General features: G+C 42.6%; 1 protein-coding gene across 2 annotated transcripts in view; it reads left to right on the top strand.

Annotated features, from left to right (window-relative positions):
• Positions 1-23,960, top strand: part of LOC122562291 (sodium-coupled monocarboxylate transporter 1-like) — a 161,231-nt gene that overhangs the window by 100,458 nt on the left and 36,813 nt on the right. For both annotated transcript variants that reach the window (XM_088000750.1, XM_043715096.2), the window contains exons 6-12: positions 4,526-4,577; positions 6,497-6,564; positions 11,937-12,091; positions 13,357-13,497; positions 16,127-16,256; positions 18,787-18,875; positions 20,690-20,811. In XM_088000750.1, coding sequence (XP_087856876.1) covers positions 4,526-4,577; positions 6,497-6,564; positions 11,937-12,091; positions 13,357-13,497; positions 16,127-16,256; positions 18,787-18,875; positions 20,690-20,811 — 757 coding nt within the window. The remainder of the gene's footprint in view (positions 1-4,525; positions 4,578-6,496; positions 6,565-11,936; positions 12,092-13,356; positions 13,498-16,126; positions 16,257-18,786; positions 18,876-20,689; positions 20,812-23,960) is intronic.

Raw genomic sequence — 23,960 nt, 5'->3', positions numbered from 1 at the left:
CGGAGAGATAAGCTAGAGGAGGGTGGGGGTGGGGAGAAAGTAGCATAGAGTACAATGGGTGAGTGGGGCAGGGGATGAAGGTGATAGGTCAGGGAGGAGAGGGTGGAGTGGATAGATGGAAAAGGAGATAGGCAAGTAGGACAAGTCCTGACAAGTCATGGAGACAGTGCTGAGCTGGAAGTTTGGGATGAGGGTGAGGTGGGGGAAGGGGAAATGAGGAAACTGTTGAAGTCCACAATGATGCCCTGGGGTTGAAGTGTTCCGAGGCGGAAGATGAGGCGTTCTTCCTCCAGATGTCTAGTAGTGAGGGAGCGGCGGTGAAGGAGGCCCAGGACCTCCATATCCTCGGCAGAGTGGGAGGGGGAGTTGAAATGTTGGGCCACGGGGCGGTGGGGTTGATTAGTGCGGATGTCCCAGAGATGTTCCCTAAAGCGCTCTGCTAGGAGGCGCCCAGTCTCCCCAGTGTAGAGGAGACCGCATCGGGAGCAACGGATACAATAAATGATATTAGTGGATGTGCAGGTAAAACTTTGATGGATGTGGAAGGCTCCTTTAGGGACTTGGATAGAGGTGAGGAAGGAGGTGTGGGCGCAGGTTTTATAGTTCCTGCGGTGGCAGGGGAGAGTGCCAGGATGGGAGGGTGGGTTGTAGGGGGGGCGTGGACCTGACCAGGTGGTCACGGAGGGAACGGTCTTTGCGGAAGGCGGAAAGGAATGGGGAGGGAAATATATCCCTGGTGGTGGGGTCTTTTTGGAGGTGGCAGAAATGACGGTAGATGATTTGGTTTATGCGAAGGTTGGTAGGGTGGAAGGTGAGCACCAGAGGCGTTCTGTCCTTGTTACGGTTGGAGGGGTGGGGTCTGAGGGCGGATGTGCGGGATGTGGACGAGATGCGTTGGAGGGCATCTTTAACCACGTGGGAAGGGAAATTGCGGTCTCTAAAGAAGGAGGCCATCTGGTGTGTTCTGTGGTGGAAGTGGTCCTCCTGGGAGCAGATGCGGCGGAGGGGGAGGAATTGGGAATATGGAATGGCATTTTTGCAAGAGGTAGGGTGGGAAGAGGTGTAATCCAGGTAGCTGTGGGAATCGGTGGGTTTGTAAAAAATGTCAGTGTCAAGTCGGTTGTCGTTAACGGAGATGGAGAGGTCCAGGAAGGGGAGGGAGGTGTCAGAGATGGTCCAGGTAAATTTAAGGTCAGGGTGGAATGTGTTGGTAAAGTTGATGAATTGCTCAACCTCCTTGCGGGAGCATGAGGTGGCGCCAATGCAGTCATCAATGTAGCTCCTTAGTCCTCCTCATGTCAGTAATAGTTTCCAATAACTCATATTACCAGGGACAAAGTAAATTTGCATCTGGTAAATGCATGGGTTAATCAAGGAGCATGCACTTGAGAAATTGGTCCTAACTAACTTGATTGAAATCTGTGATCAAGAATATGGAATAGATGTTGTGCATGGGGATGGCAGAACACATTTGACAAAGTGGCACATGAAATTTGAAAAGAATTGGAAGCCCATATAACTATAGCGAAGTGACAACTCAGGAAAAGCAGCAGGTTCATTGTCCCCTCAAACGTTTTCTGCCATTCACCGAAATGTTGGCTGATTCATGAGCTGATTTCATTTCTCCACAGGTCTTTGTCCTCAATAACTTCATATCAAAACAAAATGACCAGTGACTGATTTAAAATTTACAATTGATCTTGCTTCAGAAGTGAATCCTAAACTTCTACTAACCTTTGTGTGTACAACATTCTCTTAATTTCACTCCTGAAAGTCTAACTTCGATTTTTAGACTACTTCCCATCCTCTTAGAGGGGAAGGATATATCGAGGGAACAAGTGTAGATTTAGCAAAATTATATCTGGCCTATGGGAGTTAAAGTGTACTTAGGTTATGATTCTCTGGATTTTGAAGATTAAGTAGTGACTTGATTGAGATTTGCCAAACAGAAGATGATCAGATGGGATAGGTGGAGGAATATTATTTCTGCTGGTTTGGGAGTCTTAAACCAAGGGTTACAATTTAAGAATAAAGGAGGTATAAGTTAGCACCAGGATGAGGAGAAACTTTTTTTATTCAGTGTGGTGAATCTTTTAATTTCTCTATCTCTGGGAACTGTGGAAACTGTCTTTGAGTATGTTTAGAAGATTTTGATTTTTACTAAACAATGTAGGATAGGGAAGTAAAGAGGAGGTATTGAAATGCTGAACTTAACTGGAGTCAGGGGCTGGAAAAATAGGGGAAACCACATGTGGATGACACCCAGACATATTCCTGTCACGATGGAACTAACTCAAGGCGGTGGGGGGTGTGGACCTGACGAGGGAGTCACCAACCCAACCTCCACTCCCGGCACCTTCCCCTGCAACCACAAGAAATGCAAAACTTGTGCCCACACCTCCCCCCTTACTTCCCTCCAAGGCCCGAAGGGATCCTTCCATATCCGCCACAAATTCACCTGCACCTCCACACACATCATTTATTGCATCCGCTGCACCCGATGTGGCCTCCTCTATACTGGGAAGACAGGCTGCCTACTTGCGGAACGTTTCAGAGAACACCTCTGGGACACCCGGACCAACCAACCCAACCACCCGTGGCTCAACGCTTCAACTCCTCCTCCCACTCCACCAAGGACATGCAGGTCCTTGGATTCCTCCATCGCCAGACCATAGCAACACGACGGCTGGAGGAAGAGCGCCTCATCTTCCACCTAGAACCCTCCAACCACAAGGGATGAACTCAGATTTCTCCAGTTTCCTCATTTCCCCTCCCCCAACCTTGTCTCAATCCCAACCCTCGAACTCAGCACCGCCTTCTTGACCTGCAATCTTTTTCCTGACCTCTCCACCCCCACTCCCACTCTGGCCTATCACCCTCACCTTATCACCCTCACCTTAACCTACTTCCACCTATCGCATTTCCAACGCCCCTCCCCCAAGTCCCTCCTCCCTACCTTTTATCTTAGCTTGCTTGGCACACTTTCCTCATTTCTGAAGAAGGGATCATGCCAGAAATGTCGATTCTCTTGCTCCTTGGATGCTACCTGACCTGCTGCGCTTTTCCAGCAACACATTTTCAGCTCTGATCTCCAGCATCTGCAGACCTCACTTTCTCCTGGCCCTATTCCTACCCTAGTCATCCTTTTATTCCTCACATATCTATAGAAAGCTTTAGGGTTCTCCTTTATTCTATTTGCTAAAAACTGCTCGTGTCCTCTCTTTGCTCTTCTCAACTCTCTCTTTAAATCCTTCCTAGCTGATCTGTAACTCTCCATCACCTCATCTGAACCATCTTGCCTCATCAACACATATGCCTCCTTCTTCCGCTTAACAAGAGATGCAATTTCTGCAGTGAGCCATGGTTCCCTTAACTTATCACTTCCTCCCTGCCCGACAGGGACATACCTATCAAGGACACACAAAACCTCTTCCTTAAACCAGCTCCACATTTCCACTGTCTGTATCCCCTGCATTTTGCTACCCTATTCTATGCATCCTAATTCTTGCCTAATCGCATTATAATTGCCCTTGCCCCATCGATAACTCTTGACCTGTGGCATGTACCTATCCCTCTCCATCGCAAAACTAAACTTAGCTGAATTATGGTCACTCTCTCCAAAGTGCTCACCCACAACTAAATCAAACATCTGGCCTGGTTCATTACCAAGTACCAGATCCAGTGTGGCCTCCTGTCTTGTCGGCCCTTTGACATACTGTGTCAGGAAACCCTCCTGCACACATTGGACAAAAACTGATCCATCCAATGTATTAGAGTTATAGCATTTCCAGTCAATTTTGGGAAGTTAAAGTCCCCCATAATGACCACCCTGTTCCTTTCACTCCTACCCAGAATAATTTTGCCAATCCTCTCCAACTCCCTGGTACTCTGCGGAGGCCTATAAAAAAACTCCAAGCAGTGTGACCTCTCCTCTCCTGTTTCTAACCTCAGCCCCCACTACCTCGGTAGATGAGTCCTTGTCAAACGTTCTTTCAGCCACCGTTATACTATTCTTGACTAACAAGGCCACATCTCCCCCTCTTTTATCGCCTTGCCTGTTCTTAATGAAAGATCTAAACCTGGAACCTGCAACATCCATTCCTCACCCTGCTCTGTCCATGTCTCCGAAATGGTCACAACATCGAAGCCCCACGTACCTATCCATGCTGCAAGCTCACCTATCTTATTTTGGATACTTCTGGCATTGAAGTAGACACATTTCAAACCAGCTTGCTGTCTGCCAGCACATTCCTGTGAATGTGAAATCCTGTCCTTGTCCTTCCTACTCTCATTCTCCTGTACACTGCAACTACACCTCAGGTTCCCATTATCTTAAATAGTTTGCTCTTAATGCATAAATGAGATTGCAAATAGAATTAGAATTTTAAATTTTTTGATGGATTCAGTGTTACTTATTAACAAATGGGTTCTTTATAGGTTTGTGTTTATTGCATGACATATGTTCTGTGAACTTTACTGAGTTTTCTTAGAAAGTCACACTCACTATGACTCAATTATTTGACAGGTCTTTTATCTTGGCTTTGTGACATATGCACCCTCATTTGCACTAAGTCAGGGTAAGTTGCACATTTTATTTGGTCATTATTTGTTGTACAATAAATGCTGCTGGGAGTTTATTTTTATTGTTCATTCAAATCTATTACAAGAAATGTCAATTCATGTAAAAATGAAAGTAAATGACAGAATTCTTACAGTGCAGAAAGAAGCCATTTGGACTATTGAGTCCACACCAACACTCTGTACAGCATCCTACCCAAACCCAGCCTCCTAATCTATTCCCGTAATCCCATATTTACCATGACCAATCCACCTAACTCCAAATCATATCTTTGGACTGAGAGAGGAAACTGGAGCACCTAATGAAACACACACAGACACAGGTAGAATGTGCAAACTCCACACAGACAGTTACCCGAGGGTGGAACTGAACCAGGCTGCCCAAATAATGCATTTACATGACCCAGATGAGACGTGAACCCACAATCCCCACTCCAGAGGCTGATACCTAATCCATTAGACCACTGGAGGAATTTAATACTTTCCCTTCAAAGCCGATGTGTGATCAAGCAGAATCTCTGTTCACTGAAACACAAGTGGACCAACACTAAATTGCAGGAGCATGTAATATGATCAGGACTGGCTGTTGGAGCTTCAAAGTGATTCAACATTACCTGTCCCAATAATCCCATGTGATGCAGAGCAGCCTATGGCCAGTCCATCTGAGGTGCCTTGAGATCTGTCTGGCTGAAAGAGAAAAATAAGTGACTACAATTTCCATCTTTAACAGGAGATATTTTACGTCCTCTGAAGAAAACATCATACTGTGTATTAGGCCCATTATCTTTATAATCCCTCAGGAGGACTTGCACAAGCTCAGCTCCCCCACATAGTCCAACACTGATATTAGAAAAGGGACTGAGCAGGTGGCTTATCTGTTTGTACTCTACCCATTGCAAAATAGAGCATGACTGATTAAAATAAACTGTAGGGTTCCACCACAATTCCTTGCCTATTCTGAGCCCTGAGGCCAGTGTGGAAACTTTAAGTGGATAATGATAATGATGCTAAATGCAAGGTGGCACAATTAATGACTAATGCTTTGCCTTCCTCTCAGCTTTGTATTATTGTAAATATGTTATTTTCCCAAAAGATCAGACATTGATTTGCCTGCTTCTCAACAAGTTCCAACTTGAAGTTTGCATGCTGTTCTATCGTAGAATTGTTGCAGCATTTCCCTAGCTTTAGATAGTCCCTTGGGGAGTTTCCAGTGTTATTATTTGGGCATGACCTTTCATCACACATTGGTCTGGAAAAATAGCACTGAGGGTAGGGAGTTCCTCAATGGGACCCAGCTCCTGTTGGGAGATTGGTTTGCCATATTAGATGATGCTTTGCATTTGTTTTCATTCTTTTACAGATTGTGAACATTGTTGGCAAGGTCAGTTTTTATTGCCCATGAGAAAGTGGTAGCGAGTTGTCTATTTGAATAGCTGCAGTCCCTAGTGTGCAGGAACACACATAGTACTGTTAGGGAGGGAGTTGCAGCTTGATGATCTAGCAGCAATGAAACAAATGATGATATTGTTTCACGATGGTGTGTGGCTTGGAGAGGAACTTACGATGATCCCATACGTCTGTTTTTGGTGGTAGAAGTGTTTTTACAGAAGTGGTTAGGGAAGTTAAACATTGCCCTGCTGCGTGGCAGCAAATTCAGTGAGGTGCTGGCATGTGGTTTGGACATGTGCACATTAATTGTTTTTCCTCCTGAGCCTGTGCACTCTGGCAATTTCATTTGCATATAAAATCAGGGAATAGGTATTATGAGTAAGAAAACTTCATGATTTAAAAATCCCTAAAAATGTGTGGTATATGCCTGAAGTAGTTTTAGAACACTTAATTCTACCATTTAAATTATGTCATAATGACAGTCAATAGCATTTTAAAAACTCAATGTTTAAATAACTTTATTTTTCAGTTACCGGAATGGAGTTGTGGATTTCAGTTGTAATAACAGGACTTGTGTGTACACTGTATACAACATTGGTAAGAACATACAATTATTACAGATTTCTGACAGTTAGATTGAAATTAGTTATTTTGGTGGATTATTTTGTTTGTTCATTGGATGTTAATGTCAATGATAATGCAAACATATATTGCTCATCCCTAAGTGCTCTTGAAGATCATGGTGAGCTGCCTTCTTGATCCAATCAACTCCTAGTGATACAGGTACATGTAGAGCACTGTTAGCAAGGGGGTTCAGAATTCTGACATAGCGATAGTGAAGCATCCCAAGTCAGGACGTTGTATGACTTGGAGCTGAACTTATAGCTTCTGCTGTCCCCAGGACGCTGCGTCCTGTCACAATTGGCTGGTAGAACTCACAGGATCAACAGATTCTAAGACACTCACCTTGTAAGTACATAAGTATAAAAGAAAAAAAGCAGCAGGAGGAAACCACATAGACTCCTGAGCTCACATTCCTTTTCACTCAGCCTGCAAACACTTGGTTCATTATGGTTGTCCAGGACTACCATGCAATCCACTGATGTGTACAAGTCGTCATGGTACGCCACCATCCCTGCCATGACCTGAATAACCTTTAAGTACTTCATGGTTCAGTTATCTAAAGCAATGGCTTCAGACAAAACATCAGCAGTTGATTGATGAGCCATAGCGATTTGATGGCATTGTTGACTACATCTTCCATTGCTGCGCTGATGATTGAAAGGAACCTGCTGTGGTGCTAATTAGTAAAGCAGGATTTTGTCTGCTCTTTGTGGACAAGGAAATCTATTCCATTCCATGAGTTTTCTGCCCCAAAGGCAGGTCATGGCAAATTGTCTGCTGGTGCATCACCCTGAGTCATTTGTCTTGGCAGTTCTGAACAGAGTATATCTGGTTAGGAATTCATTTATCAGGTAGATACCAGTGTTGGAGCAGTACTTGAACAGCTTGGCGAGAGAGATGGCTAGTTCTGAAGAACAAGTTTTCAGCATCACAGCCAGAAAGTTGTGGGGCCAATAACCATCACTGCTTTGAGAGAATTCACTTGTTTTGTGGTTGTCTCATTGAGTTGGCTGAAGACCAGATTCCATGATGGTTCATGTCGGAGAAATTTGGCCAATAGGTTAGGAGTCACAAAACACAGCTCATAGTGAAATTAACAAACAGTTTATTGCAAGCTGTATCACTGGAGGAGAAATTGACGAGGCTGACACAGAACTGACAGCCTGCACAGGTAGATCAGATTTCTCCTCCCAGAGCTGAGGATGAGACCAGTTTTATAGTAAAACTGCACAATGACACTGATTAAGAAATGGAAAATTACAATGTTTCTGGAAATGGAGTAATTTGGTTACAATGATGCTAATTGGAAAGCAGTTTAATCGGATGAATGTCCTGTTCCTTCACACTATGCAACATCCTGACAGTATCATGGTTCACAGGTAGGTGTTAAAGTCTCTTCTAAAGTGGTGAGGTGCTTCCATTGTCCTGTTCCTGGAGCATGTCCTTTGCTGGTGCCTGTCTGTCTGACCTGCTCTTGTGTGGCTTTGGTATTGCTGGATTGTGAAACTGCGCTTAGGGTTTTGACATATCTGTGGTGCTCTGTCATGTCCATGGGAGCTTACAGTGTATTCCCTTGTCTGTGTGCTGTCTGATCCAGCTTGTGAGCTGCTCGGAAATTCTGGGTGTTCTGGTACAGTTTAGCCAATTTTGCTTTTGTGGGCCTATTGTGGGTTAGCAAATCTTTTCCGACAGTACAGTCTTCAGAGATTCACCAAGATGGATCGACATGCCCGGCTGAAGATCTTTGAAAGCCCTTCAGCCTTGGCTTTTATGCTGAAGTGCTGGACTCTACCTTCCACTGAGGATTAAACGTTCATGGACCCTCTCCTCTAATGAGATACTTAACTGGTCATTACCATTCATGACGGAGTATAGTAGGAACCTGAACCATTGATTGTGAGAGTAATTAGCTCGGACTATAATATGTTGTTTCCACTGTTATCTGTGTAATCCTGCATTATAGCTTAACCAGGTTAGAACCCCATTTTCAGACATACTCAGTGCTCTGCTACACTCCTTATTGAACAAGAATTAGTTCACTGTCTTTAAGATGATGGTACGGAGAGGGATATGCCAAAACACAGCTGTGAACAGCTTCTCAGTGCCTTCTTGATGCCATATTTTGAGACATTAGATCTGTTTGTAATCTATTTGATGGTAGAGTCACACATCACAAGGTCTCTACAGTAGTTATTCTTAACACCACAGTCATGGGCAGACACAGCTATGACAGGTAGACAGGTAGATTGGTGAGGATAAAGTCAAGGGTGTATCTCACTGCTGCAAGACCAATCTGGCAGAGGTCCTTTATGAACCTTCCAGCTCAGTGAGCAAACATACATCCAGAGATCCTTTAAGACTGAGGCAATTCAGTCAGTATTGGTGCCTCGGGTGGACTGCATTCATGTCCTTGCTGCTGTCTTTCAAATGGTGTTTAACATGAACGTGTATTTATTCACATGAAGAGAGGTTTGTAGGTGATAGTTAGCAGGGGGTTTCTCTTTGCACCTTAGACCTAATACTATGAGAGTTCACAGGATCTGAAGTAAATACTGAGGAAATCCAGTGCTGGATGTATACCAGGGTTCCTACATCTTTTCTCAGTCAGGATATATCTGGGGATTCTGACATTATTTGAAAAGTACGACTCTCTAAGCATGATTATGTCAGGGGCTGTAGATTGATTAGAGTTCTCCCATTTTTTGACATGTCATCAGATGTTAAAGATAAGGGTGTTGTAGAGTTGACTTGGCTGGGTGTGTTTTTGTTGTGTTAATGTCTGGGGCAGTGTTAGCTGGTGTATTCAGACTGTTATTCTTGTTATGCCATATCAGTTAAGAGTGCAGTTAAGAGCCCCAGAAAATCTAGGTTCATATCCCCGGTCCCCAACGCCTTATCTTCACTATGGACATCCAGTCCCTGTACACCTCCATCCCCCATCACGAAAGACTTAAAGCCCTCCGCTTCTTCCTTTCCTGCCGTACCAACCAGTACCCTTCTACTGACACCCTCCTCCGACTGACTGAACTGGTCCTCACCCTGAACAACTTCTCTTTCCAATCCTCCCACTTCCTCCAAACCAAAGGAGTAGCCATGGGCACCCGCATGGGCCCCAGCTATGCCTGCCTCTTCGTAGGATATGTGGAACAGTCCATCTTCCGCAGCTACACTGGCACCACCCCCCACCTTTTCCTCCGCTACATCAATGACTGTATCGGCGCCGCCTCGTGCCCCCACGAGGAGGTTGAACAGTTCATCCACTTTACCAACACCTTCCACCCCGACCTCAAATTTACCTGGACTGTCTCAGACTCCTCCCTCCCCTTCCTAGACTTTTCCATTTCTATCTCGGGTGACCGAATCGACACGGACATTTACTATAAACCGACCGACTCCCACAGCTACCTAGACTACACCTCCTCCCACCCTGCCCCCTGTAAAAACGCTATCCCATATTCCCAATTCCTTCGTCTCCACCGCATCTGCTCCCAGGAGGACCAGTTCCAAAACCATACAACCCAGATGGCCTCCTTCTTCAAGGACCGCAATTTCCCGCCAGACGTAGTCGACGATGCCCTCCACCGCATCTCTTCCACTTCCCGCTCCTCCACCCTTGAGCCCCGCCCTCCAACCGCCACCAAGACAGAACCCCACTGGTCCTCACCTACCACCCCACCAACCTCCATGTACAACGTATCATCTGCCGCCATTTCCGCCACCTCCAAACGGACCCCACCACCAGTGATATATTTCCCTCCCCTCCCCTATCAGCGTTCCGAAAAGACCACTCCCTCCGTGACTCCCTCGTCAGGTCCATACCCCCCACCAACCCAACCTCCACTCCCGGCACCTTCCCCTGCAACCGCAAGAAATGCAAAACTTGCGCCCACACCTCCCCCCTCACTTCTCTCCAAGGCCCCAAGGGACACTTCCATATCCACCACAAATTCACCTGCACCTCCACACACATCATTTATTGCATCCGCTGCACCCGATGTGGCCTCCTCTATATTGGGGAGACAGGCCGCTTACTTGCGGAACATTTCAGATAACACCTCTGGGACCAACCAACCCAACCTCCCCGTAGCCCAACACTTTAACTCCCCCTCCCACTCCACCAAGGACATGCAGGTCCTTGGACTCCTCCATCGCCAGACCATGGCAACATGACGGTTGGAGGAAGAGCGCCTCATCTTCTGCCTGGGAACGTTCCAACCACAAGGGATGAACTCGAATTTTTCCAGTTTCCTCATTTCCCCACCTTGTCTCAGTCAAATCCCTCGAACTCAGCACCACCTTCCTAACCTGCAATCATCTTCCTGACCTCTCCGCCCCCACCCCACTCCGGCCTATCACCCTCACCTTGACCTCCCTCCACCTATCGCATTTCCAAAGCCCCTTCCCCAAGTCCCTCCTCCCTACCTTTTATCTTAGCCTGCTGGACACACTTTCCTCATTCCTGAAGAAGGGCTTATGCCCGAAACGTCGATTCTCCTGTTCCTTGGATGCTCTTTTCCAGCAACACATTTTCAGCTCATATCCTATCTGCCCTGGAGATATGTCATTAACAGGTTGATTAGACATATTGGGCTGTTGAGTTACAATAGTAGTGTCCATAACTCTGCGACATAAGGCCCAGGTTCAAGTGTCACTTGTTATAGTGGTGTGTCATAACATGTCAGAACAGGTTAATATAAAAATATCTGTAGTTAAGAATCAACTGAATTGTTGGGAAAATATGTACCAAACCATGAAAGGTTTGGAATGACACTAGTTTTTTAAAAAAATGATAATCAGTAGTTTCATGTTCTGCATCAATAACACCAGCTTTTTAATTCAAGATGTTATTGGAATAACTGAATTTAATTTCCCCAGCTACCTTTGTGGAATTTGAACTCCCAGATCATTTGTCCCACCCAAGGATTAAGAGTTTATGAACTGAAATCATCTGTTGCTACAATCAGCCTGTACCTGATAATGCAGCAGAGATTCACCAGAATATAACCTGTGTTCTAATGATTAGTTTCTGGTGAAAAATCAGAGGCATTAAACTTCAATTGCCTAAAATATAGAATCAGAAGGGTTGATTTGATTGTGGTTTGTAAAATTTGGAAAGAGATTGACTAGATAGAAATGTCTGCTACTGACGAAGCCTAGAAGAAGGAATTGTTCAAGGAGCAAATAGCTAATTCTATTCCTTTAAATAAGGTAGTCAATTATAGATGCATTTAAAATTGAACTGGACTGGTACTCTGTCAGGAGTATGGGGTGAAGCCACTTTCAGCGTTAGCATCTCTCACTTGGCCACTGAGCTAAATCCATTGTTATTTGTCATTTATTCCCAGGGCGGTATTAAAGCTGTTGTCTGGACAGATGCATTCCAGCTGTGCATTATGGTGATTAGTCTTCTGGCTGTGCTGATTAAGGGATCAATCCACGTTGGAAGTTTTGGAAAGATTTGGAACATTGCAAAGAATGGTGGCCGGACTAATATTTTTGAGTGAGAATCTTTGTCTTGAGTGTTACTGAAGTCTCATGCCCCACTTGGGAAAGTGCACTGAAAATCGAGCCCTACTACTCTTGGTTGTGTCAGAAAAGTTAATGATTGAAACAAATTACTTAAAGGTTCTCAGCTTTCCTATTTGATGAACTCAGATAACAGAAATCACTGACCACATTTCTGCATTTAACATGAAACTGCTATTTATTACAAAAAAATCAGTTCTAACCACAAAAATATTGATTATCAATTTAAAGTTTTCTAATTTAAACTCTACCTTTTTCTCAACGCCCCTTTTAAATGCAGACAGATATAGATAATCAGCACATGTGTTATGGGTATCAAGAGAAAAAATGTGGAACACAATTCAATAGCACCACACCTCAGCATATAGTTAGATGTCCTTTGGCTTTTTCAAAATCTTTCTGATCTCCAACGACCTTTTCAAGTTCTTTCAATTCATTTCTGCAGACACAGGTCAGTTGGCACACTTCAGTGTCTCAGTCACTGGTTAAAGGCAGAAGCTTAAAGGCAAATGGTGAGTGAGAACAGCTAGCTGTCTTCCAATTCTTTGTTACTTCTCCGCAAGGAGAGAAAGATGCTGTCTTTATGGAATTTGATGACTCCCTGCTCCTACATTGTTCCCAGTTGTCCACTTGTCCAGGAGACAGTCAAACATTTTTGGTCATATTGATGACTCCTGACTGAGAAATCAATTGAGGGCCTGTGTTCAAATCCCAGATGAGCCCTTGCCATCTTCAGCTCTGTCCTTAATTCACTGTTTGACATGTTTATAGGGTCCTCTTGTGGTGTAGTCATAGTGTCCCTGTCCCTGGTTCCAAGAGGCCCCAGTTCCAGTCCCACCTGCTCCAGAGGTAGGTAACAACATCTCTGAATAGGTTGATCAGAAAAATAGGCTAAATGAAAAACAAGCAACTTTGAATGCACAGCATTCAACAAGTCCAGCAATCCTCCTCCACTGCTTGAACATAACTTACAATGAGTTCTAGTTTCTTGTTTTAAAACCACCCATGCAACAGCAGTTAAAGTTAGGTAATAAATTCTAGCCAGTCCAGCAGCTCCTACATTGCATCAATTTTATTTAAAATAGATTAAAGGAATAATTGATCAGAAGCAAGTGTAGGAATCATGTCTTCACTTACCTGACAGACACCAGTTCTTTGTTGTGAGTTTGTAACAGATATATGTAGAAGATAAAAAGAAGTTATATTTGGTGAACTAATTGGGAATTATCTTTTACTCAGCTTTGATCCTGATCCAAGGAAAAGATACACATTTTGGACTGCGTGTTTTGGAGCTTTATTTGGATGGATATCGCTATATGGCTGTAACCAAGTGCAAGTACAAAGATACTTGGCTTGCAAGAGTGAGAAAGAAGCAAAAAAGTAAGTTAATCTCATTCGCTATACCAAAATTGCAAAATCATTTTGATGGTTTTCCATCACTTTGTTAATTGTTAAGACAAAGGAATTTGGAAGGACTTAAACAGGCCTTACTCCAAGGGAACCAGGAACTGATGAGGCACAAAACTTCTGAAATTTCAAATCTAAACTGAATTTTTCAATGTACTTCAGCTGCTAATGGTGCAGATATACCCATAATCCAGTTAACCCAAGTGTACCAGTCAGTACATCTACTGGTTCCAATAAGATTTGCATAATCACAGTTAAAGGAAATTGCGCCATTGAGGATACTAACTGGGTACCAGGTTCTCCTGGAGAATTTTGAAGGGTTACTAGTTAAACTAAAATGTAGAACCTCCAAAGGTTAACATTATTAGGGTTACTAACTGAGCCGACGGCAAACTGGCATAGGAGAAATAATGGAGAGGGTGGTACTGCACAGCAACTATTTTAACAATTAAACCCAGAGTGAAACAGAGGAGGGCAGAGCATACAAACAGAAAGCAACAAATTGAGACAAAAAGGGATCAAAAACTAAAAAGGCAATACCTAAATGGCTCTTTATGTGAATGTTTATAGTAGTTAGTACTGTATAAATGAATTAATGGCATAAATAACAGTGAACAAGTATTATCTTATGGCTGTTACGGAGACATTATTACAAGGAGATTGAAGCTGGGATCTAAATGTTCAGGGTTATGTATCATTTTGAAAGGGCAGACATGAAGGGAAGGGTGCTGGGGGTAGCTTTGTTAGTACGAAATTCTTAGTATTTTAGCAAGAAATAATCTTGGATCAGAAAATATAGAATTCATATGGATGGATGTAAGGAATAGCAAAGAGAAGAACATACTAATAAGCATGGTCCATAGACCCCCTAACAGTAGCTGTGCTATAGGACAAAGAATATATCAGAAGATAATGTTTGCATGTAAAACAGATGCTTGACTTTCATCTTTGTGTTGACTTAAGAGATCAAATTGATAGAGATAGCCAGGAAGAATTCAAAATATATTTGAGATGGTTTTCGCAAACAATATGTGAATTCAACTAGATATAGGTTATTTTGGATTTGGCAATTTGTAATGAAGCAGGTTAATAAATTATTTTAGAAAAAAAGATCCTCGAAGACCACAACAAAGTAGAATTTAGCATTCAGTTTAAGAGTGAGAAAATTGGTTTGGAAAGAACTGTGCTAAACTTAAATATGAGTAATTTCAAAGAAATGAAGGCAGAGTTAGCTGGAGTGGATTAGGGAAGGAATTCAGCAGAAAAAATGGTTGATAAACATAGGCAGACATGTAAAAAAGAGTTCTTGACTCACAGCAAAGAAATATTCTAAAGAGAAAGAAGAATTCCAGATAAATTAACTATAGTTAACCAGGGAAGTTAAAGATAGTATCAAATTGAAAGAAAACATATAATGTGGCAAAGATTTGTGGTAAATCAGTAGATAGGGAATGTTTTTTAAAAGTCAACAAAAAAATCCAAAAAATGAGTAAGAAAATAATCTATGAGGGCAAACTAGCTAGTAACGTAAAAAAGAAGCCACCAAAGATGTGCAGGTCAGGGTGAAATGGCCATGCTAAATTGCCCATTGTGTTCAGAGATGTGTAGGTTAGGTGCATTTGTCAGCGAAAATGTAGGGTTATAGGGTAAGGGAATGGGTCTGGGTGGGATACTCTTTGAAGGATCGGTGTGGACTTGTTGGGCCAAATGGCCTGTTTCCACACCGTACGGATTCTATGATTCTATGAAAAAGAGCTTTTTATAAAATATGTGAAAAAGAACATATGCCTCTTAGAGAACAGAGCTGGGGAAATAACAATAGGGAGCCAGGAAATGGCAGAGGAGTTGAATAAATAAGTTACATCAATCTTCACAGTAGTGGACACTAAGTATATTCCAAAAATACTAAATCAAGGAGATAAAGAGGGTGAGGAATAACTAGTACTAGAGAAAAATAAATTAGGGAAACAAATCAGGCTAAAGGCTGACAAGTCCACTGGACCTGATAGGTTACAGCTTAGGCTTTTAAAGGAAGTAGCTACAGAGATAGTAGATGCACCGGTAATAAACTTCCAAGAATCCTTAGATTCTGGAAAAGTCCCAGAGGATTTGAAAAATGTAATTGGGTCTGGAGTGGTTTAGAATAGAGTTTAGATTAGAGTGGTGTTGGAAAAGCACAGCAGTTCAGGCAGCATCCGAGAAGCAGTAGAATCCACAATGAGGATCAATGAACGGAGTTTTGCTGTATGATTGCTGCTTGACAATATTGTTGACTTCTCCTTGTTTAATTTTACTGATGATACAGAATAGATTGATAGAGATTATTGTCAGAGACCCAATGACATCATATGAAGAAAAGCACGCTGGTTTAACATGCCCTGGCCAATACGCACCCTTCAGCCAAAGATGATGTAGCTTCCTCAATTTGTTTTTTTTGTGTGTGACTGTGGTTTTCTACATTTCAAATGTAATTGCTGGTATTTAAGCACTTTGAGACATCTTAAGGACATAGAAATGCAAGTCCTTCCTTTCTTTGTAAGTATTATAGGTTGTAAAGAATCTTATTTTATGTATAACTAACACTTGACTTTGGTTTTAATAGAGCTATCATCCTGAACTTGATTAGTATTTGTGTTCTGTTCACAATATCCTGCCTATGTGGTTTAGTTATGTATGCTGTTTATGAAAACTGTGACCCAATAAAAGCGAACAGAGTTAACTCCACTGACGAGGTAAGTGAAATTATTTTTGAAATTAAATGTATTTGTTATAACATGCATTTTATTTTGATTCTTGCATTAGTAAAACAAATATATATTGTCTGCAATTTATATTCAGATCCCCATAAAAAGGTACTAACTGCAGACTTTCCCCAGGGCTTTTTCATGGTCCTAGTCATCATGTTTCTCAGTATCCTGACCAAGTTCACCATCTTTGGGTACAACAGCAAAATGATGACATGATCACTGCAATGTACATTGGAACATTAAATAAGTGCAAGGTGTTTTAAGCTAAATATGCTGAACAGATAATATGGCACATTATAAAAGGAGAGAAATGGGATTTAATGCAGGTGATGGAGGACTCACTTTCAGAGTCAGAAGTCATACGACACCAGGTTATAGTCCAACAGGTTTATTTGAAATCCAAAGCTTTCAGGGCACTGATCCTCCATCTGGTGAAGTCTCCACATCATGGCTACCTATTTTCAGGAAAGGATTTCAAAAAACTGTCAAATTAGACACTTACTTGGATGCACAGGCCATCTCCTAATAACCCATTGAGATTGGCCCATCATTTGGAATGCCACTCCTAGTTCCCCTTCAAAGACTACCTAGAGCTATAATGACAGCACTCTTAAATTACATGGTAATAGTCTGAACTTCAATTGCTCTCTTTGAAATCTACTTGTAGTGGAAGGTGAGTTATTGTTCTCTAGACATTGCACCATGGTTGGTTCCACAGCTGTAGTGATTGAGGTGATTAATGAACCTGACCACAATCAGCTAATCCCTCCAAACTCTTTTTGGAGAAAACCCTATCTTAACTCTTGCATGTAAGGCCATATCTTGTAGTGACATTGATCCTGATGCAAATGAAAGGATAAGTTAACACCCAAGACACAAGAAAAGACAAAATATGAAAAATGCTAACCAATAAGTTATATGTATCTTTTTGAAAAAAGGGCAGTTAGCAAACAATGGAGAGCAAACCCTGGATGAATTACAATGATTTAACCTGCCACCTTTCTTCTGTAGCCTGAAGTAGAGTTCTCTGGAGATAGAACCAGTCTGTGATCTTGGCCTCTCACAGACTGGCACCTGCAGGATATTGTTGCTTAGCTATAGCTCCAATGCATTGGTCAAGGGTTTTCTTATGCAAACACCATTCTATCCTATCCTCTCAATTACATGCAGTTTCTCAGAGCTTCAGGCGCCAATTTGCCATTTGGACATCAAATGGCAATGCATCTTTATTTTAACTTAATTTTTTACTTCACTTCCTGGTAGGTTCCAGAGCACTGGCTGAGTTGCCAGAGGGATCTTGTCATTACCAAGGAGCAGAGAGGAGTCTAAAGCCAGTTTATAAGGGGCATCCAAACAGCTGAACCATTATGCAGCCTTTGTTCCATTTCCCCAGAGGCACTGTGACTGTAGGAACCCTTATCTCTTGCAATCCTTGCATGGACAGCACACTAAACCCTATGTCAACCCTCTGAGAATCCAACAACACCTCCTGCCAATGCAGGAACTCTCCACAATATCTCCAAATGCACTCCAGGGCATGTCCAGTGACTTAGAAATAGCAAATGATATTCCAAATTACCTGATCTTTAAATTAGGTGCCTGGTCCTTTAAATAATGTTAGTGTCAGGGCCCTCTTACAGCAGAACTCACTCTTTGGTGATTTACAAGTGGGTTCAAGTTTTCAGTTCATGCATCGAAGCTGCCAGGTAGGACCCAGTGGTTTCATGGCAGTATCATTTCAGAGGTTTCCGGCAGATGCACAGATCACCCATGTGAGAGAGCATGGACAAGAAGTGACTAGAAATGCAACACACCCCACACAGACAGCCTCCAGCTTATCAAACCTACACTGTCTCCAGTGGTACTACCGATACTGATTTTGTTGATGATTGGCCTAGCTATTGGGATAACTTTGCACTCTTCAAATAGTTTTATGTGATCTTATAAATTAATTTGTGTGCACAGACAGGGATTTAGTTTCATGCCTCACCTAATACTCTCTTAGTCTTGCACTGAAATATCAGCCGAGAATGCCCTCTGGTCTCTGGAAAAGAACAGGCGGCACGGTGGCACAGTGGTTAGCACTGCTGCCTCACAGCGCCAGAGACCTGGGTTCAATTCCCAACTCAGGCGACTGACTGTGTGGAGTTTGCACATTCTCCCCGTGTCTGCATGGGTTTCCTCCGGGTGTTCCGGTTTCCTCCCACAGTCGAAAAATGTGCAGGTCAGGTGAATTGGCCACGCTAAATTGACCGTAGTGTTAGGTGCAGGGGTAAATGTAGGGGAATGGGTCTGGGTGAGTGCGCTTCGCCTGGTCGGTGTGGACTTGTTGGGCCAATGGCCTGTTTCCACACTGTAAGTAATCTAATCTAATCTAAACTTGGACCCAGAATCCTCACATTCAGAGGAAAGGTTGCTACAGCTGAACCAATGCTGAAACAGTGTCATTGTAACATAAAAATTCTGAATCATTTTCACAAATGTTCATTTTTATTTCTAAATTTTCCTTTGGAAGTTGACCCCCTTATTAGTTATGGAGCTGTTCCATCAGATGCCTGGATTTCCTGGACTTTTTGTTGCCGGTGCATACAGTGGCACTTTAAGGTATGTAATTTCTCACAACTTTAGCAATAGGTTAACATTAGTTGGAATTTTTTGCCAGATGTTGATACTGAATATATTTTCACAATGTTTGAATTGGAAATAAAATATACAAAAAAATTGTTACTGTCAACTTCCATTGGTCATTATTAGAAAATCTATCGTTATTTTAGCACTTCATCATGTGTCATTGAGTTACCAATTCTGGAGGCATTCCTAGATTTTGGTCAAGTGTGCCATATGACCTACCAAGCTTGCTCTGCCATTCATAAGATCACAACTAATTCTTACCTTCTCACTCCAGGAACATAAGAGCATGAACCTGTGAAATCTGCTCCATCATTCAAACTGATCATGGCTGATCATCCACTTTAATGCCTTTATCCCCACACTGTATCCTTAAACCCATTTATAAGACTAGTATTACAAAATTGACAATCATTACTTTAAACTTGATCAATGATACTCTATTCCCAGATCCCTTAATTCTCTTAGTACCAAACGTAATATTGCAAGTGGATTGTGAGAGTAAGGAAATCTTGGTGAAACTATGCATATGCATAGCACTCGACACTGATCCAGCTTCCTCGGAACCAGCTGTCAGTGACAAAACTTCTAACTCTCCTGTTTATATCTGTCAGCCAGAACTCCCTGATTAAACCAGATTAACAGCCCCAATCAGTGAACTCATATTCACCTGGCTGACCTTGTTACAATCACTACAGCCTTCTGAAAATGTAAGTGTATCACATCTACTGGTTTCCCATTATTTATCCTGTTGATTACACCAACAAGGTAAATCATCAAAAAACTCTAAAGGACTTGTCAAGCAATTTCCTTTGGATAAAGCCTTGTTGACTTTGCCTAATCAGATTGAAATTTTCCAAGTGGCTTGTTACCATTTCTTTAATATTGGTGCTGGCATTTTTCTGGCTACTGGCACCAGGTTAACTGACCACAGTTTCCAGTTTCTTCCTCCTTCCTTTCCAGCATAGTTACCTTTGTACTTTTCAATCCACAGGGAATACTTTAGATTCTGGAAATCAAACCAAGTGTATCTGCCACCTCCTTAGGCACCTCTTTAAACCCCCCTCGTATATAGGTGTGTGTAGGAGCATTGTCAGCTGTCACGTTAATATCCCAAATACTTCAAATGAACTATTTAAGTTCTTCATTCTCACTAGACTGTGGATTCCCCACTATTTCCAGTATGTTTTGTTGCACTGTCAATTATGAAGTCAGAAATCACATAACACCAGGTTATGGTCCAAACTTTTGGAATGCTCTCTCTTTGTCAGGTGAGGCGGTTTTAAATAAACCTGTTGGACTATAACCTGGTGTTGTGTGACTTCAGATCTTGTCCACCCCAGTTCAACACTGGCACTTCCACATCTCATTTCTTAATTATTATTACAAAGTCTTCAGTTCCTATCTCACATGGACCTGTAAACCAGAAGGAAAGTATAAATCAGCTACCAACTTACACGGTCTGAGATAAGTACTAATTAACTGTATGGCCACTCCACCTCCAGACATACAAATGTCTGATAATTATCTCCATAGAAAAGGCAGTAAGTGTGTACGTTGCATATTGGAAATGAGTTCCTCACAAGTCTTCAACCTCCCTAACTTTTTCATTTTGAAGCATGTGAAATACAATTAAAGCTGAAATCATGATGTTTGCTGAGGACATTAAATTAATGACAGTAAGTAACGACTGTGCTAGCAAAGGGGTTAAACACATTGTTTGCATTTCATGTGAAATGCAAAGTTAGGAATGTAGAAACTTCTGTTTACTTTTTCCTTCTTCTCCACAGCACAATTTCTTCTGGCATCAGTTCTTTGGCTGCTGTCTGTATTGAAGATTTTATTAAACCAATCTGGAAACCTTGGGGAGAACTTTCGAACAGGAAGAAGATTCTGACCTCTAAACTCTTAGGTTGTCTTTCAACTAATTTTTCTATATTTATTTTCTTTCAGGCTGTTCACACTACATCCATTCAGAGATGAAATATCATATAAGTTTAGAAACAAAGCAAAATCCACAAAATAAAATGTTATTATTAGGCTCCAAAATCTCTGACAGTAGCAGGATTGTACCAATTGGTGCTGTCCAGCACTGACTCCAATAGAAGAGCAGCTCATGTACATGCAGCATCACTTACAGCATACCTTTTGCACTCCCCTGGTTTCCTAACCTCCTTGGAGGAGAAAGTGAGGTCTGCAGATGCTGGAGATCAGAGCTGGAAATGTGTTGCTGGAAAAGCGCTGACCTGCTGCGCTTTTCCAGCAACACATTTCCAGCTTCCTAACCTCCTTGCCTACCAGACAGGTTCTGAACACCATCAAGCACAGAAATTGATCCAGAATTCTCTACCTTTGGGATCATGGATGACCATAAAACCTAGGGGCAGAAAAAGCCTATTCAACCCAATGAGTCTGCTCTGATATTCAATGAGAATATGACTGATCTGATCATCCTCGACTCTGTTTTCCTGCCAATTTCCATAACCCTCTTCCCTTCGTGAGTAAAAACCTGTCTATCTCAGCCTTGAATATACCAAACAACCCAGCTTCTTATGGCAAACAATACTCATCTTCTCACTTGCTTAATCAATCGCCACAACTCCCTTTGGTCCTGGTGAACCTTTCAAGCAAGAACCTGGAGTTCATGTCTCTGTCACTGTCACTGGATGCAGTTGGTATTTCATTGTGCAGATGAAAATTCAACCACAAGACAACTCAGCAACTTCCAGAGATAGTAAGCTTTAACAATAATCAGGTTTTCTGCTTCATTATTTTTGAAATGTTGTGAAGAAAATCACCAGCCTCGGAGTCAGAGTCGGGGTTCAATGACAGAGTTTATTGTACAAAGAAATACCGGAGCTCCGGGGAGAGAGAGAGAGAGACACCAACAGCACAGTGGTCAGCTGCGAGTCTTCTCTCAACCCAGAGCACATGTCAAGATACTTTTATACATTTTGTAATACAATAGGTCGGTGATAAGGATATTGTCTTTGTAACATTGTAAACATTGCAGAATCGTTGATAGTTTCAGTGCAGTCATTGTCAGTTCCAGTGCAGCCTTTGTTAATTTCAGTGTGGTCATTGTCAGTTTCAGTGCAGACATTGTCAATTTCAGTGCAGATATTGTCAATTTCAGTGTCTGCGTGAGGTCCATTGCTGTGGTAATGGACACTAATCGCTCTTCCTAAGAAGGCCAATTACTGCAGCCCTGGCTATTAGCACTTTGTGTGGAGTCCGTATCCAACAGTTAGCATTTCTACCACTCATGTGTATTCTCTCCCCCACCCGCCTTAAACTAATCAACTAGGCTGAGTGCATTGTGCTGGCATTCTGGTGGCCCCAGGCAGTGTCTGTGTTTGCTCTGCTGTCTCTCTCCATATTGTGGTCCAGTGGCCATCTTGTGTGTCCATGTGCCTAGTGTCACCCTGCCCCGTGCAATGTCCCAGTTCAGAGATGTACAGCACAGAAACAGACCCTTCAGTCCAACCCGTCCATGCCGACCAGGTAGCCTACCTAAACTTAGTCCCATTTACCAGCAGTTGGCCCCTATACCTCTAAACCTTTGCTATTCACGTACCCATCCAGATGCCTTTTGAATGTTGCAATCTTATTAGCCTCCACCACTTCCTCTGGCAGCTCATTCCTTACATGTACCACCCTCTGTGTGAAAAAATTGCCCCTTAGGTCTCTTTTATATCTTTCCCACCTCACCCTAAACCTATGCCCTCTAGTTTTAGACTCCCCAACCCCAGGGAAAATGCATTGCCTATTTATCCTATCCATGCCCATCATGGTTTTATAAACCCCTATAAGGTTACCCCTCAGCCTCTGATGCTCCAGGGAAAATAACCCCAATCTATTCAGCCTCTCCCCATACCTCAATCCCTCCAACCCTGGCAGCATCCTTGTAAATCTTTTCTGAACTCTTTCACATTTCACAACATCCTTCCTATAGGATACTCCAAAAGTGGCCAAACTAATGTCTGTGCAGCCGCGACATGACCTCCCAACTGTTATACTCAATGCTCTGACCAATAAAGGAAAGCATACCGAACGCCTTCTTCACTATCCTTTCTACCTGCGACTCAACTTTCAAGGAACTATGAACCTGCACTCCAAGGTCACTTTGTTCAGCAACACTCCCCAGGACCTTACCATAAAGTGTAGATTTGCCTTTCCAAAATACAGCACCTCGCATTTATCTAAATTAAACTCCATCGGCCACTCCTTAGTCCATTGGTCCAAGATCCCATTGTACTCTGAGGTAACCTTCTTTGCTATCCACGACATCTCAAATTTTAGTGACATCTGCAAACTTATTAACCATATCTCCTATGTTCACATCCAAATCATTTACATAAATGACAAAAAGCAGTGGACTCAGCACTGATCCTTGTGGCACAAAACTGGTCACAGGCCTCTAGTCTGAAAAGCAGCCCTCCACCATCACCCTCTGTCTCTATCTACCTAGTCTCCCTGTATTCTGTGTAATCTAACCTTGCTAACCAGCCTACCATGAGGAACCTTCTCAAATGCCTTACTGAAGTCCACATAGATCACATCCACCCACTCTGCCCTTGTCAATCCTCTTTGTTACTTGTTTAAAAAACTTAGTCAAGTTATTTCCACACACAAAGCCATGTTGACTTGCCCTAATCATTTCTTGCCTTTTCAAATACATGTAAATCCTGTCCCTCAGGATTCTGTCCAACAACTTTCCCACCACCGATGTCCAGCTTTACTGGTCCATAGTTTCCTGGCTTCCCCTTACTACCTTTCTTAATATTGGCACAATGTTAGCCAACCTCCAGTTATTTGTAGAGTGTGGTGTTCACATTTATCTGTTACCCTTGTCCCTCCAGATAGAAATGAGCATGAGTTTGCAAGGTGTTGTCTTTGGATCTTTGATGAACTTCTGCTGTGCAAATAGTAGATAGTATACAATGCTCCTACCGAGTGTCATGGTGAAGGGAGTGGATGTGGTGCCAATCAAGCAGGGTGCTTAGTTCTGGATGGTGTCAAGTTTCTTAAATGTTGTTGGAGCTGCACCCATCCAAGCAA

Source organism: Chiloscyllium plagiosum, unplaced genomic scaffold (genome assembly GCF_037043375.1).
Source record: "Chiloscyllium plagiosum isolate Xiang-an unplaced genomic scaffold, Cpla_swu_hap1 HiC_scaffold_25, whole genome shotgun sequence".
NCBI lineage: Eukaryota > Metazoa > Chordata > Chondrichthyes > Orectolobiformes > Hemiscylliidae > Chiloscyllium > Chiloscyllium plagiosum.
Note: the sequence above shows the minus strand (reverse complement) of the source record. Positions and strands in the feature narration are given on the sequence as shown.